Source organism: Globicephala melas, chromosome 16 (genome assembly GCF_963455315.2).
Source record: "Globicephala melas chromosome 16, mGloMel1.2, whole genome shotgun sequence".
NCBI classification, from domain to species: domain Eukaryota; kingdom Metazoa; phylum Chordata; class Mammalia; order Artiodactyla; family Delphinidae; genus Globicephala; species Globicephala melas.
The window spans coordinates 70672051-70685739 of record NC_083329.1 but is presented as its reverse complement, the minus strand read 5'-3'; the positions used below and the strand labels follow the sequence as shown (position 1 = coordinate 70685739).

Sequence of the window (13689 nt, the reverse complement as noted above, 5' to 3'; positions counted from 1 at the left end):
AGAGCATAAAAACTTGTATCTGTATAAAATTTTCTAACAACCCTATTAAGGCAAGTACCTGCCTGGAAGGAAGGTATTAATATCAACATTTTGGGGAAAGCTATGCTCACCAGCAAAAAATGGAGTTAAGCATAAAACGTATAAAATTATTTTTTAAAGGAGAATATTGAAGGAGCACAGCTTTTGGAAAAACTCTTATTCCATGCCCCCGCCACCAAGATTGGTATCCACATTTTATACAGACTGAAACAAACTCTCCTTCAAGTTGTATTTTAAACATGTGACGCTCTAAACATATCACCACTAGAGCCATTTGAAAAGCAGTTTTGCAACCATAGGTGTATATAATTTTTTAAAACTTGACACTGCCAACTTGGGAATGAAATACTCTCAGAGGTTGGATGGAGGAAAATGAGAAGATTAAAAACACCTGGATAGGGCTTCCCTGGTGGCGCAGTGGTTGAGAGTCCGCCTGCCGATGCAGGGGACACGGGTTCATGCCCCAGTCCGGGAAGATCCCACATGTCGCGGAGCGGCTGGGCCCGTGAGCCACGGCCACTGAGCCTGCGCGTCTGGAGCCTGTGCTCCGCAACGGGAGAGGCCACAGCAGTGAGAGGCCCGCGTACCGCAAAACAAAACAAAACAAAACAAACAAACACCTGGATATATGTGTTTGCATGAACCTGATGTTCCTGGGGGCAAGAATTATGGCTGACGGCTCTGAACGTCAGTTAACTTTACTATAATATAATTTCCAGAAAGACATTATTATGAGTAGCTAACAGTTTGTTTACTACTTTACAAAGTTCAAAGCACTTTTATACACTCCGTATCATAATTAGAGAACTCACTTCAATCACTGGTCAACCATTTTACAGAAATGGGCTCCTGCCTAAGAGGTGAGAGGGGTCAGGGACACACACCCCTTCCTCATGTTCAACAAGCAAACCTAAAGCATATGGCTGACTGATGGGGCCCCAGAGCCACTGAAGAACAGAACCCAAGGCTACAGAGACATCTGCTACCTCTAAATTTTAATTTGGCCGGCACAGGGAAACACTGAGTCCCTCGGCTTACCTTGCTAAAGGGCGTCTGGCTCTATTAACAGCCTCGAGATCGGCATAGCGGAGATCTAGCTGGCAGCCAACTAGAACAACAGGTGTGCGAGGGCAAAAGTGCTTGATTTCTTGATACCACATCGTTTTCACATGATTTAGGGAATTGGGATTAGCAATCGAAAAACAGAGGACCACAACGTCGGACCTAAAAGGAAATCACACAAGAAGCTGTATTTTGCCTTTTAACTTGTATTTTCTCTTTTATCATTATGGGTCCTCCCCTCCCCCATCCATCTAATGCCATATCATGTCACAGTTTAAAAAAAAAAAGACCAGATATTAAAATACATCTTGGTGTCATGCAAACAGCCCATTAAGCCTCCACATTCCAGCACCCGCACAGCCTGAGTTCATTTCCATGTTGCACTGCAGAAGGGTTTCCAGTGACGTTATTTTACAGTACGGATGGGTTATCCAAACTAGACTCAGGTCTGGAACCACCACATGCTGAACTATTTCTGTTCATCACAAGAAATAGTTTCAAGATAAAAGAAAATAATAAAAAAGTACCATTTACCACTGTAAACAGAAAGGTGATGATGACTCAATGAGATAAAGCAAACAGTTTACGCATTACAAAAAAATGTAACAGGTATTTGCTGTACAGGGTCGGCAAATACACAGAAGGATTTCTGCCCTTCTTCTCCCTTAAGCACACATGGAGAGAGCACAACCACTTATCTTTTTCTGAAAAGGAAAAGTCCTGAACTTGCAGGAATTTCGACTTTTTGCTGGGTGTAAGGCAAGAAGGTAGTATTTAACATAAAACTAGCCGGAGTTAGTCAGACGGCTAATAAGATGGATGAGAAAACGTTGGAAGCAGATTTCTCAAATGTGCTACATGACACAGAGCAGATATATGGAAAAAAGGAAAATTGTTTTATAGTCAGTTGTGACATAAGGATCTTCCATGTTTTATATAATAACTTATCATTCTAGGAGCCAAAGAACTGTTTTACAAAACAGTTGTCAATTATGGTGTTTGACAGATAATTGCTAAAAGGTATCTTTAATAAGAATTATAAACCATCTTTCTAGGTTCAAATGTGCAGAATGATGACTGTGAAAACATGGAGGCAGAAGAATATAAAGAATAGAAAAAGTTATAACCAAGGATTCAAGACTATTTTGCAGCTATATTCAGAAATAAACTCACAATTTTATTAGATGTTAATTTATTGCCTTTATTGTTTATATAATGAGAAGAATCAAGTCGATGAATCAAAACACCATCTTTTTAAATCATTAATGAGCTTCTCTCCCTACATATCAATGAAGAGAAACAAATATATCCAGGCAACCATAAAATTTCTAAAAATAATCATTTGCAATGCAGCAAACTGCAGGGTGCTTACATTAAATGTAATTCACAAGTTGAGTATTTAAATTTATATCCAAGAAAAACGGCACCAGACCACGACAAGTAGAGGGGAAAATCCTGACATTAAAATATTTACTAATTATAAAAGAGGACCCTAGGACTCAAAGCAGATGAGTGTATTAATCTGCATGTTTAAAATGCCCTTGAAATAAAGATCTTATCAAAGATTCTTGGGTACTGGAAAATATAATGTGTGTAAAAATATGCATCACTATATAAATGAAAGGGAAGCATGTCTTGTCTCTGGGATTCTGATTTAGTTAGCAGAATATTCTGTGCACAGCCTCACTTCTAATCAGCATAAATAATAGTATCCAGTAAAGTCAAGAATGCTTTGAATGTTACATTTTTTAGGAGCTGAGTTTTCTATTATTCATAATCCTATTTATATAGGATATCTGATGCAGCTCTGCTGTAAGCTTCAGCCTGATCGTAAAATAAAGCTGCTAAGACTTCTGCACAGCGAGAATAATATGGCAGGATCTCAGGTTCAGAATCATAGGGAAGGAATTGAGAAAACGTATCCACCACCTAAATGTGGAACAGTACCTATTGATATATGTATAAATTTTTTCTAATTGGTGCCTTCTATTTCCATATTAAGGCACATGGCTATAAAGAAAATCACTCTCAGAGTTGAATTTATATGACAGACATGTAGCAAAATGTCAATTCTGCTATCTAATTTTATGATACAGCATGTGAGGTTTTGAAATCAGAGCTAGCTCTGTTGCCAAGGTTACCGTGATAACACTCATGCCACTGAACCTATACAAGTTTCTATCCAGATGACCCGTAAACAAGTACAGACAGGACCTTGGGGGCTGGAAAAAACGGCATCTCCTGATGATAGCAGCACAATGCCATTGCACAATACACGTCCGGAGGGCCCAACTTCTAACTATGTCACGTCAATATCTCAGTGCATGAAATGCTGTTGGAAAGCCAGAAAAATAATTCAATGCTCTGTAAATATTTTGCCTCAAAAGGATGATAGTTAAAGAGAAGAGGCTGTACTGAGAGCAACGCTACCTCTGAAGCGAAAATAACTTGAGTCAAAATTCTATTTGCATCCTTGGAATAAAGTTATTCTTTTTCCTTTTTTGAAATGCATGTTTAGATGCTATGGGAATCTGTCCCCATGATTTTACATTAAAAGTAGTTTAAAAATTAGATCATATTTTATCTACCAACCTGCTTAAATGTCTTTAACCCTTGTTGATTTAAATACAAATTCAAGTTAAGAAACATGTACAGAGGCCTGCCATACGAATGTAGTGTTCTAAACTTGATTTCAAGCAAAAGCCTGAGAATCAATGGCCATAGGGACAGAGCTATAGAAAGACGCTGCTTTGACATATTCCTTGCATCCCAGCATTCTTTTCTAATTCCTAATTCTCAACACATCAGGATCCTCTATGATATAAACACCTATATAATCAAGTAGCTATTTTGAGAATGCCATTTATTCCCTCTAGATTTTGAGCCATTTTTCTATCTGGTCAAAGAGGCACAAGACCTGCAGCTAAGAATACCTCCAGCTTTAGGCAGAATTCCAAGGAGCTAGAGATACTAAATAACTTTTAATCAAAACATTCATTCCTGGGTGGAGACTGTTCAATGTCTGACACAAGCTGGTGTTTAAAAATGCCATTCCTGCGAAAGATAAAAAGAAAAAGGCAAGTTCTAGCATTTCTGCTTCTCTGGGCTCTGTTACACTTTTTTACTTTGAAGAGTTGAGTTTAAAAATAATTGGGAGGGGGAGGTGTGATGAGGACATTCTCACAGATTAGGCAGCAGAGTTGGCCTAGAAGTGACCTCAGGGTTCCTATTTCAGCTGTAAAAAGAATCTGATGGGATTTAAGTGGAGTCCTACAGCCATTTGGAGTAGAAAGCACGAGAATTCGAGAATGCAGAGGCAAAGCACATAGGAGACAAAACTCTAAACTCCAGAACTTGAATATTGAGAAGGGTAGGAAAGGTTTGGATTTTTTTGGACCGGGCTAAGTGGCTGTATTAAAGAAAGCCAGGATTACAAAGGATTTTAGAGTGTTGCTGGCCTATGAATGTTTATTTTTTGGAGAAAAATGTGATTTATTGTTTCTAAGGGGAAAATATCAATATAAAAGTTTCACTAGGGTACTGACGCATCAAATAATGCCCATGAAATAATGTTTTGATTAGACAAGTGAAAAACAATCCAAAGTAAATCTATGTGTTGAAACAATTGCGGATCTCTAGTTTCATGGAGGGGTGGGACCAGAGAGAGACCTAGTCATCCCCAAAACGCTTGAGCTGATAAAGCCAACCTCAGTTGTAGCAGTTCTTCTTCAGATATTAAACAAACAGAAAAGCATATTTTTTTCAGCTATCTTTCAAGGAGAACACTGGCCAAAGATAGCATGTGAAAGATTGGCAGAGATATTTGGATAACATAAGGCGTGCATGCAAAGTTGGGACCAATCTTTGTTGGAGGATTAAAGAAAACAAAATCTGAAAATAGTGCATCATACCCACATACCTTGGCCCGGGACAGACTTTTTAAAAAGTGTACTTTACTCATTACACTCTTTATTATATATGGCTATGGGCGTAGAGTGAAATTTTTTTTATGTGAAGTCTTTAAAGAATAGATTGAAATTAAATACATGGCGGATTTTCCTTTTAAGGTAATAATATGTGTATATATACATTTTTTTTTTCTTTTTCAAGCTAGACTTTAAACATTAAATGCCACATATTTTCATGGCCTGTCTTTATAATACCTACAGTCAAATTAGCAAACTTGGTGGGAAAAGATCAGGGAGGCAAACAGAAGCTAAGTTTATCCTTTGAAGAAGTGATTAAAAAGGGTAGATAGGGCTTCCCTGGTGGCGCAGTGGTTGGGAGTCCGCCTGCCGATGCAGGGGACACGGGTTCGTGCCCCGGTCCGGGAGGATCCCACAGGCCGCGGAGCGGCTGGGCCCGTGAGCCATGGCCGCTGAGCCTGCGCGTCCGGAGCCTGTGCTCCGCGACGGGAGAGGCCACAACAGTGAGAGGCCCGCGCACAGCAAAAAATAAAAATAAAATTAAAAAAAAAAAGGTAGATAATCATTATTAAAAATTTGCTGTTAGGAATAAATTTTCTATGTTCTTTCCTATCACAAAAGTGCTTTCCATCTTTTTAGTTTCTCTTCCCTTTTCTTCCCTTTTCTACTTTGCCATCACTGTCCAGCTAAGGAGCCATGGGCCTTGGGTTTTCTTATCTGCTTAGGTGAAAAAAATAATTGCTAAATTATCCTTTATCTAAGTAAGACCAGGCCAACGCAGGCAACATGAAGGATAGTGGATTCCATGCAGTCCTCCAGATAGCTGTGAGCAGGGCATCCGAGGGCCCTTCTCTGGTGTGCCAGTTTTGCTTGGGTCTCTTGCTGATGAATACTTGGTAACCAAGAGTAAGCGACCAATTCTATTTACCTGAGTCTTGCTTGGAAGTATCTCCTTTTTAACATATACTTTTAAGCCTTTCTATGTCACTACTGCCTACTATTATTTCTTTAGTAGAGACTACCATATCCTTTCTATATTGGTGGAGATCATGATCACATTTCAATGGTTTCTTTGTCAATGTACACAAGTCCTCTTCTGGCAAAGACTCAAGGAGGAGTCCCTGACCTCCTTCTCCCCACTGATACCCGAGGTAGCCTCTACGGAAACGTTTTCAAAACCATTCATGTCAGCAATACACCTTTCATGCATATAATCTGACAGCGCTGTGCAAACAGACAGATCAAAACAGCACGAAACAGCTGGGAGCATGGCAGAGAAAAGGAATGTGTAACATGTGGCTTTGGAAAATTTTAGTAGGGGAGCAGCCCGGTGTGTATGAGATGCGGAGGGAGTTGTCAGTGATGGTGAACATAACCACCTGGAGATGAATGGCTGTGTGAGCTCACACTCATGGAGAATGGAGAGGCCTGTAGGGGAGTGCCTGGCAGGGGATCTAGGGAGAGCAGGGCAGTACCATGCAGTGCCCTGGATGTGAGCAGAGAAATCAAGTCAATACTTTACCAATAGCAGTGAGGCTTCTTAAGTACAGATGTTATGTGGGGAAAACTGTGAAAACACCCTGAAATATATCCAGATTGGGGAGTGATTAGCATGCGTAGCTATTTCTTCCAAGCCCGTAACTGCATGTTTAGTAGGAAGCAACATTTTAAACCAGTCTTCCCCCACCCTCCAAAAATGGGACCAAGCGATGCACACTCTCAAGTACAGGGGAGCCATGTCAACATCCCACCAATGCCACCAGATCCTAAAATAGATAATACTCAAGTCTTAAAAATGGTTGGTTCTGCCATCATAGTGCAGATATCCCAGAAGGCAATGGCCTGACCATAGAGAAAGCTGTGGGTTATCATCTTTTGGAAACCAGCTTTTTTTTAACTTGATATCCCATTTTTCTATCTATGCTCCCTTTAGTGTACAAATCTTCTCTGACTTATAATGGGGTTATGTCCTGATAAACCCTTCTAAATCGAAAATATCATAAATCAAAAATGCATTTAATACACTTAACTTGCCAAACATCACAGCTTAGTCTCGCCTACCCTAAATGTGCTCAGAACGCTTACATTAGCATACAGTTGGGCAACATCTAACAAAAAGCCTATTTCATAATCAAGTATTGCATATCTCATGTAGCTTATGGGACACTGTACTGAATGTGCAGAATGGCTGTCGGGTACAGAGTGGTTGTAAATGTATCAGTTGTTTACCCTGGTGACTGCGTGGCTCCCTGCCAACGCGCAGCAGCCTGAGAGCGTAGAGTACCACATTTCGCTAGCCTGGGAAAAGATCAAAATTCAAAGTATGTTTGCTACTGAATGTGTATCGCTTTTGCACCACCGTAAAGTAGAAAAATTGTAAATAGGACTATTATAAGGCAGAGACTGTCTGTATTCTTACACCTCACACAATCATCAGAAGAAGTGGAGTGCATGTGAAATTGGGTGAAGCACAAGTAATTAAAAGAAATAGCTTAAGCAATCTCATTTAACTCCTGATCAATGAAAGCAGGAAACACTGATACAGAGAAGGCTTCCTTGACAGGAGAAAGTGAAATCGTGGTAACAAATTCTCTGCCTAAACTCCACCTCATTCCCATTTCTCTTCGGCTTGCCCTGAAGCTACATGACTGAGGAAATGCCTTCCTGCACTGTTTTCTCCTAAGAGCAAGACCAGCTGCGCATGTAACAGTGCCCACATGTCAGCTAGATGGCCAGATGGGAGGGCTCTGGAATTAACCTCCTGACTCTTCTGAAACGAAACTGGGTGAACCAGCAACATCATCCCACCACTCTCACCCAGGCTTCTCCCCAATCCTCTGTGAATCAATAAAGGTACAAGGACTTGCCAAGTCACTTATCCAGTATCAATAAGCAATCATTCAATCATTTCTCCCAGAAATATTAACTGATAACCTACTATGTGCCAGGTGCTCTTCCAGACATTTGTGTCTTTAACAAGTTAAAGACACAAATCACTGTTCTCATTGTGCTAACCCTCGTCATGCTTATATTCAACGGGAGAATAGAGACAAAAAGCAAGAAAAATAGGTAAGGTATTTAGTATGCTAGGTGGTGACAAGTGCTAAGGAGGAGATATAGTGGGGAAGGGGGACAGAAATATTGGGGAGCATAAGCTGCTGCCGAAATGAGGTGGCCGTGGAGGGCCTTACTGAGAAGGTGACATTTCAGGAGAGACCTGAAGGAAGTGAAGGAGCTGACACGTTGATATCTGCGGGGAGAACACTGTGGAAGAGGGAACGGCTAGTGCAAAGGTCCTGAGGCAGGAGCATTCCTGGGGTGTTTTCCTGAGGGCGAGGGGGAAAACAGCAGGAGCTGAGCTCAGAGAGGCAATGCTGGGCTGAGGTACAGAGGGCCTAATGGGTGTCTGGCTCTTACTCGGAGTGAACTGGTAGACGATTAGGGGTTTTTGAGCAGAATGACTTAATTTATGTGTTAACAGGATCACCCCACTGCCATCATGAGAACTGACCAAATGGTGGTGGGGCGTGGGTTGTCAGGAGGGATAAGACAGAAGGAGAGGCCAGTTAAAAAATAATAATCCAGAGGGAGATGGTGGTGACTTCGGCCTGGGAGTGGTGCAGGTGGTGAGAAGTGGCTGCGTTCTTTATACACGTGGAAGCTAGAGCCACCGGGGTTTGCTGATGGAGCAGGTGTCAGATATGACCAAAAGGAGTCAAGAACGATGGTGGAATTTTTGCTCAGAGAAATTCTTTCTTCCCTGTTCCTGGTACTGACATCTTTAGCTCAGCGCTTTAACACTGAATTGTAACTCTTTAAAATGTTGCTGTCTTTCCCCATTACTCTTTGAGTCTCATTTTTAGGGATTTTGTTCTGTTCCTACTAGTTTCTCTCCCATTGTGCACAACACAGTGTTTGTAACAAAAGAAGCCCTCAGTGACTGTTTATCAAATAAAATGGCCTTATAGATATTGCAGGATGTAGATGCAAATATGTCTGCAGACTCAACATCTAAAAGAAATAAATTTGGGCCTAAAATAAGTCAGTTAGGGGATATGCTTAAAGTTTTAATGAAAAAATGATACGTGAGCTATTACATTTCTTCAGACAATTATGGCTGAAAGATAGCTATATAATATCTCTGGTATATAGCAGAGATTATCCACTAAAAATATATCTTTAAATTATTTGGATTTATCTTAAAAATCTATTTACCCATCTAATTGGATACTTTCATAATGGCAGAATAAAAATGGATTAATGATCTCTTCTAGGAATTAGATTGTATCCAGAAACAAAGGAAATATAAAGAAATGGGCAGGTTACTTTCAGGATTAATTCTGGGCTAGTTTCACAGAATTAAGGCTTAACATAACACCCTCTACTTCACAGACCATCTTGTTTTTTAAAAAACATGCCGACTCTCCCGCCCCACCCCAAAAGTACTAAAATAGAAAGATAACCAAGGTGATAAGTTTAGAAGAGATTTTTGCTTCTTTGTTTTATCTTCTGGTAATTCAGTACTTTGTCCTTCTAACTATATTTTCTAGGCCGAGAGGCAGAGGAGTTCTGGGGAGAGAACAAAGTAGTGGAATAATTTTGGAAATCTAATAAATGGTCAAAATTAAAAGTTATTGATACGATTATTGTTAAGATTCACTAAGAAAAATATCTGTGAAAGTGGTCTGTAAACCATAGGGTACCAATTATTGTCAGACAAATACGATTATGGGTTCAGAAGTCACCGAAGACATATCTTGTATATTGCAGCTAATAAGAATGGCAGGACATTCTCATCAAGAGATCTTTCCCTTTTGGCTGACTAGCTCATTGATATGGAATTGCTGAAAGACGGTAATAGAAGCATCCTCTGAGGACACTGCAGAATTACCCAGCAGCTGTCTCTTTCTTCCTACCACCTAATTTATAAGGGAAAACTGTACGGGCTGAAATATCTATTTCTTCATCAGATGATTCCAGTATAGAAACACCACAAACTGATGTTTTCTCTTTGTCCAAGGATGAAAAGTCAACAAACTTAGCTGTATTTGACCCAACTTGTCAAGCTTGCAGTTATTAAGTAGTAACAGCAAAAAGGTAAAAAGAAGGCAGAACACACGATGTTAATGCATTGAACAGTATATATGTCCCTTATTCTCCTTACCCATCTCAGTGGCCACGTTATTCATATGTCTGCGGCATCTTTTGGGTCCACAAATGCTTTCCTGGGCTCAACCATAACGGACTGTCTTTCCCAGTCATGTGACCAGTGTTTGGGCAGCAGCCAGCATCCTTCCAGGTCCCGGAACATGACTGACCCCAGTCATCAACCAAGCCCTGTTCCTGTCTCATTTGGCACTGCTGCTTCCCAAGGACAATTTCATCCCGGGAACAGGGCTGGGCTGCGCACAGGGATCCCAGCTCTTCTGATACTGTGTCTTCTGGTTACAGTACAAGATGTACCAGTTCAGAGCAGGAAGGACGGTGGAGGACAGTAGGCTGGGGATGGCACAGAGCACGGCACAGACATATTTTCTCTGTGCCAGATGATCTGGCGTGACTGCAATCCTATGCTTGAGTACTTTAGTACAGAATCCATAAATTTCCAGTACGTTAAAAATTTTTAATTACTTGTATGCATTTAGTCTAACATATTTTTGTTTTGGATTAGCACAAAGCAGTAATAATCCACTTTCAACCGTTTTAGTTAATGCCCTCATCTATGGGTAAATGGAGTACCATAAGTATATAATTATTTTTTAAAATGATTCTTGTAAAGACCTTGGAAATGATACCCAGAGGAGAAACAAACTATAGTTGGAAAAACGTTAGTGTTAATACATGTAATTCTGTTTAAGAATACTCATTCAAACAAGGCATTCCCCCCCGCCCCAATTTATAAATTCAAAAATTTGGCAAAAAAGGGGGAGGTTTGGGGTGGTGTGGCTTACTACGCTTCCCTCCTTTTTCTCTTGGTCTCGCACCATTCTCTAGTTCCAGAAAGGACCAACTACGAAAGAGAAAATTGTTACTATTTGATGGAGAAATGGAAAACTTTCAGGAATGTGGTGTCCTTTATTCAGTTATCACGGGGTACCTGCTCAAATATATCTTCTCAGAAAAAGATACAAACAGGACCACAGCCAAAGACACAGGCCACTTGGGTGAATTACGATCCACACAGCTGAGGGCTCTGTCTCTGGGAAAAGGGATCCAGCATGATTTGGGGACAATTTGATAGTGTCCCATCATTAGCTTTGAGATGCCAGAACCATTCCATTTCCCATGTTCAGCTATTAAGGATCTCGTCTTATTTTTTTCACCCCTAAGTTCATACAAATGATTTCTATTGATATTTTCAATGAGAACTAAGTTTAAGTTCTATAAATAATCAAAACATACATTGTCAGCCATGAAAATTTCCTCACATATCATAGACTACTTAGACGGCCCATAAAAATATTTTATTTAAAAAATTATTGAGCTACAATTGAAATGCACTAAACTTTGTATACTTAAGGTGCTCAATGTGATTAGCTTTGACATAGGTATACACTCTCCATACTGTCATCCCAGTCAGTAAAACAAATATTTCCATCACCCTGAAAGTGTCCTTGTTGTCCCTTGGTAATCCCTCCTTCCCTCCATCCTCTTTCCCAGGCAGCGAGTGTTCTCCTTTCTGTCAGTATAGATTACGCTGCATTTGCTAGAATTTTACAGCAAGGGATCCACACACAGTATGTGCTCTTTTTTCCCCGGTTTCCCTCACTCAGAAGCTCTCTCCAGCATTCATGAGATTCTTCCCGTCTGGCTGAGGTTCAGTAGAGAGTATTGTGATGTTTCCGTGACAGTGTTTAGCAAAGCGTGGCCTGAGGACTGGCTGCTTTCGGATCATCCAGGTACGGGCCAAAACATGCCGGTTCACCTCCCCCCAGATCTCTGACATCAGGTAACCGGTAGCTTCGGCATAATCAACTATGAGAAGTAGCAGTTTTAGTCGAACCTCTTAGGGAACAACTACTCCTGTCCCTTGGTCCAACTAGCTGCTCTTCTAATGTCTTTCTACTGTTTTCTATAACTTGGGCAAGTCTCAGTCCTTTATGCCACAGCAGGACGAAGTATCTTTGGGAAACAAGCTGCAGTAGTTTTCCTAGATCCCTCTGGATCACACATTTAGAAGTGGTTTGGATGACTTTTCCATCAAGTACCCGCACTGGGAACTTTCCTCCCTTTGCTGATTTGTTACCCATTTATAAAGTCCACCTTCAGGGCCAGGACTTGGGTGAAGAGTGAAGCACTGGCCTCAGGTGCAAAATTTAAAGAGGTGCCCAAAACCTCAGTAATCCAGATGAACACTATTTTTTCAAAAATCAAAATTAAGGTAAAAAAAAAAAATCCATGATGAGCAAAATACCAAAATTTTAAATAAGGTCAGGACCAGTAACATTTGCCATGCTGAGCCTGAGACAGAAAGAAAAGATCAGTTAACAGTGATCCTATCTTTTCTTTCTTTCTTTTTTTTTTTTTTTTGCTGTATGCGGGCCTCTCACTGTTCTGGCCTCTCCCGTTGCGGAGCACAAGGCTCCGGACGTGCAGGCTCAGCGGCCATGGCTCACGGGCCCAGCCGCTCCGCGGCATGTGGGATCTTCCCGGACCGGGGCACGAACCCGTGTCCCCTGCATCGGCAGGCGGACTCTCAACCACCGCGCCACCAGGGAAGCCCGATCCTATCTTTTAAAAATTATTATGATTTACATTTTACACCCAAGGTGAGTGCCTCACCCTCATCCTAGCCCTGGCCCTCTTCCACTTGATATGTTTTTCTGTCTGACAGGCTGTTTGCCATCCTGAAGTCATCATCAGAATGTTAGTTCTGGCCAGGCGTTTAGAAAGTGCCACGGACGAGAACTACTTCAAATACTTTCCTGAGGCACATTCGTTGTTTCTTGCTTTTTTCCCATGCCATTAACCACAACTTCAGCCAATCCCAAACGAATACATAAACACTGGTCACCCACAGTCCTGAATATTTTAAAGGGCCTCAACCAGGCATTCAAGATGAGATGTATTCATGCTGTATCTGATTACATGTGCCTTCAACGTGAAACTAGAGCTGTCTTATCTAAACAGATACACAGAAACCATGGCTCTGATTGATGTTATCATTTAAAACATATAGTGTACTTCTCATTGGACGTAAAAACACGAGAAAAATCAGTGTGTAAGAGTAATCTATATAATAAGAGTTCCAACTGTACTGAAAATATGCCTAGAAACTCTTCGGGGTAAGGGTAAATGCAGTGATTCTGCATGCTTACGTAAAATTGGGGGGAGAAAACATGCCATAGAGAGTACCCCAGCATCCCACTCACTCTCAGAAAGTTTGCTCGGTTGTAACATTTTTACTGGAAATGAAAGGACTCATGTTTAGTCACTCATGGATGCATATAGAGAATTAAGTCATTTGCTACGTATTAAAGAACTTAAGAGGAACAAATGGAATATTAGTTAGAGCTGGTGATAGATGGTGAACGCTGGTCTTCCATGTCCACACAGAACAGTGTAAGAATTAGACTGGACTGGGAATAAATGTAAAGTAAGTTGGCCATCAATCATCATCATCAACCACAAAAGCCTGGGGGCAAGGGAAGAAGCAGGCTTT

At 40.8% G+C, this 13689-nt stretch overlaps 1 protein-coding gene across 5 annotated transcripts in view; it reads right to left on the bottom strand.

Moving 5' to 3' along the window:
- RHOBTB1 (Rho related BTB domain containing 1) overlaps positions 1-13689 on the bottom strand; it is a 68427-nt gene that overhangs the window by 18408 nt on the left and 36330 nt on the right. For 4 of the 5 annotated variants that reach the window (XM_030843956.2, XM_060286454.2, XM_030843955.3 and 1 more), the window contains one exon: positions 1078-1263. In XM_030843956.2, coding sequence (XP_030699816.2) covers positions 1078-1263 — 186 coding nt within the window. Of the gene's footprint in view, positions 1-1077; positions 1264-6549; positions 6608-13689 lie in introns of all 5 variants that reach the window. The other variant, XM_060286455.1, reaches the window with a different exon arrangement.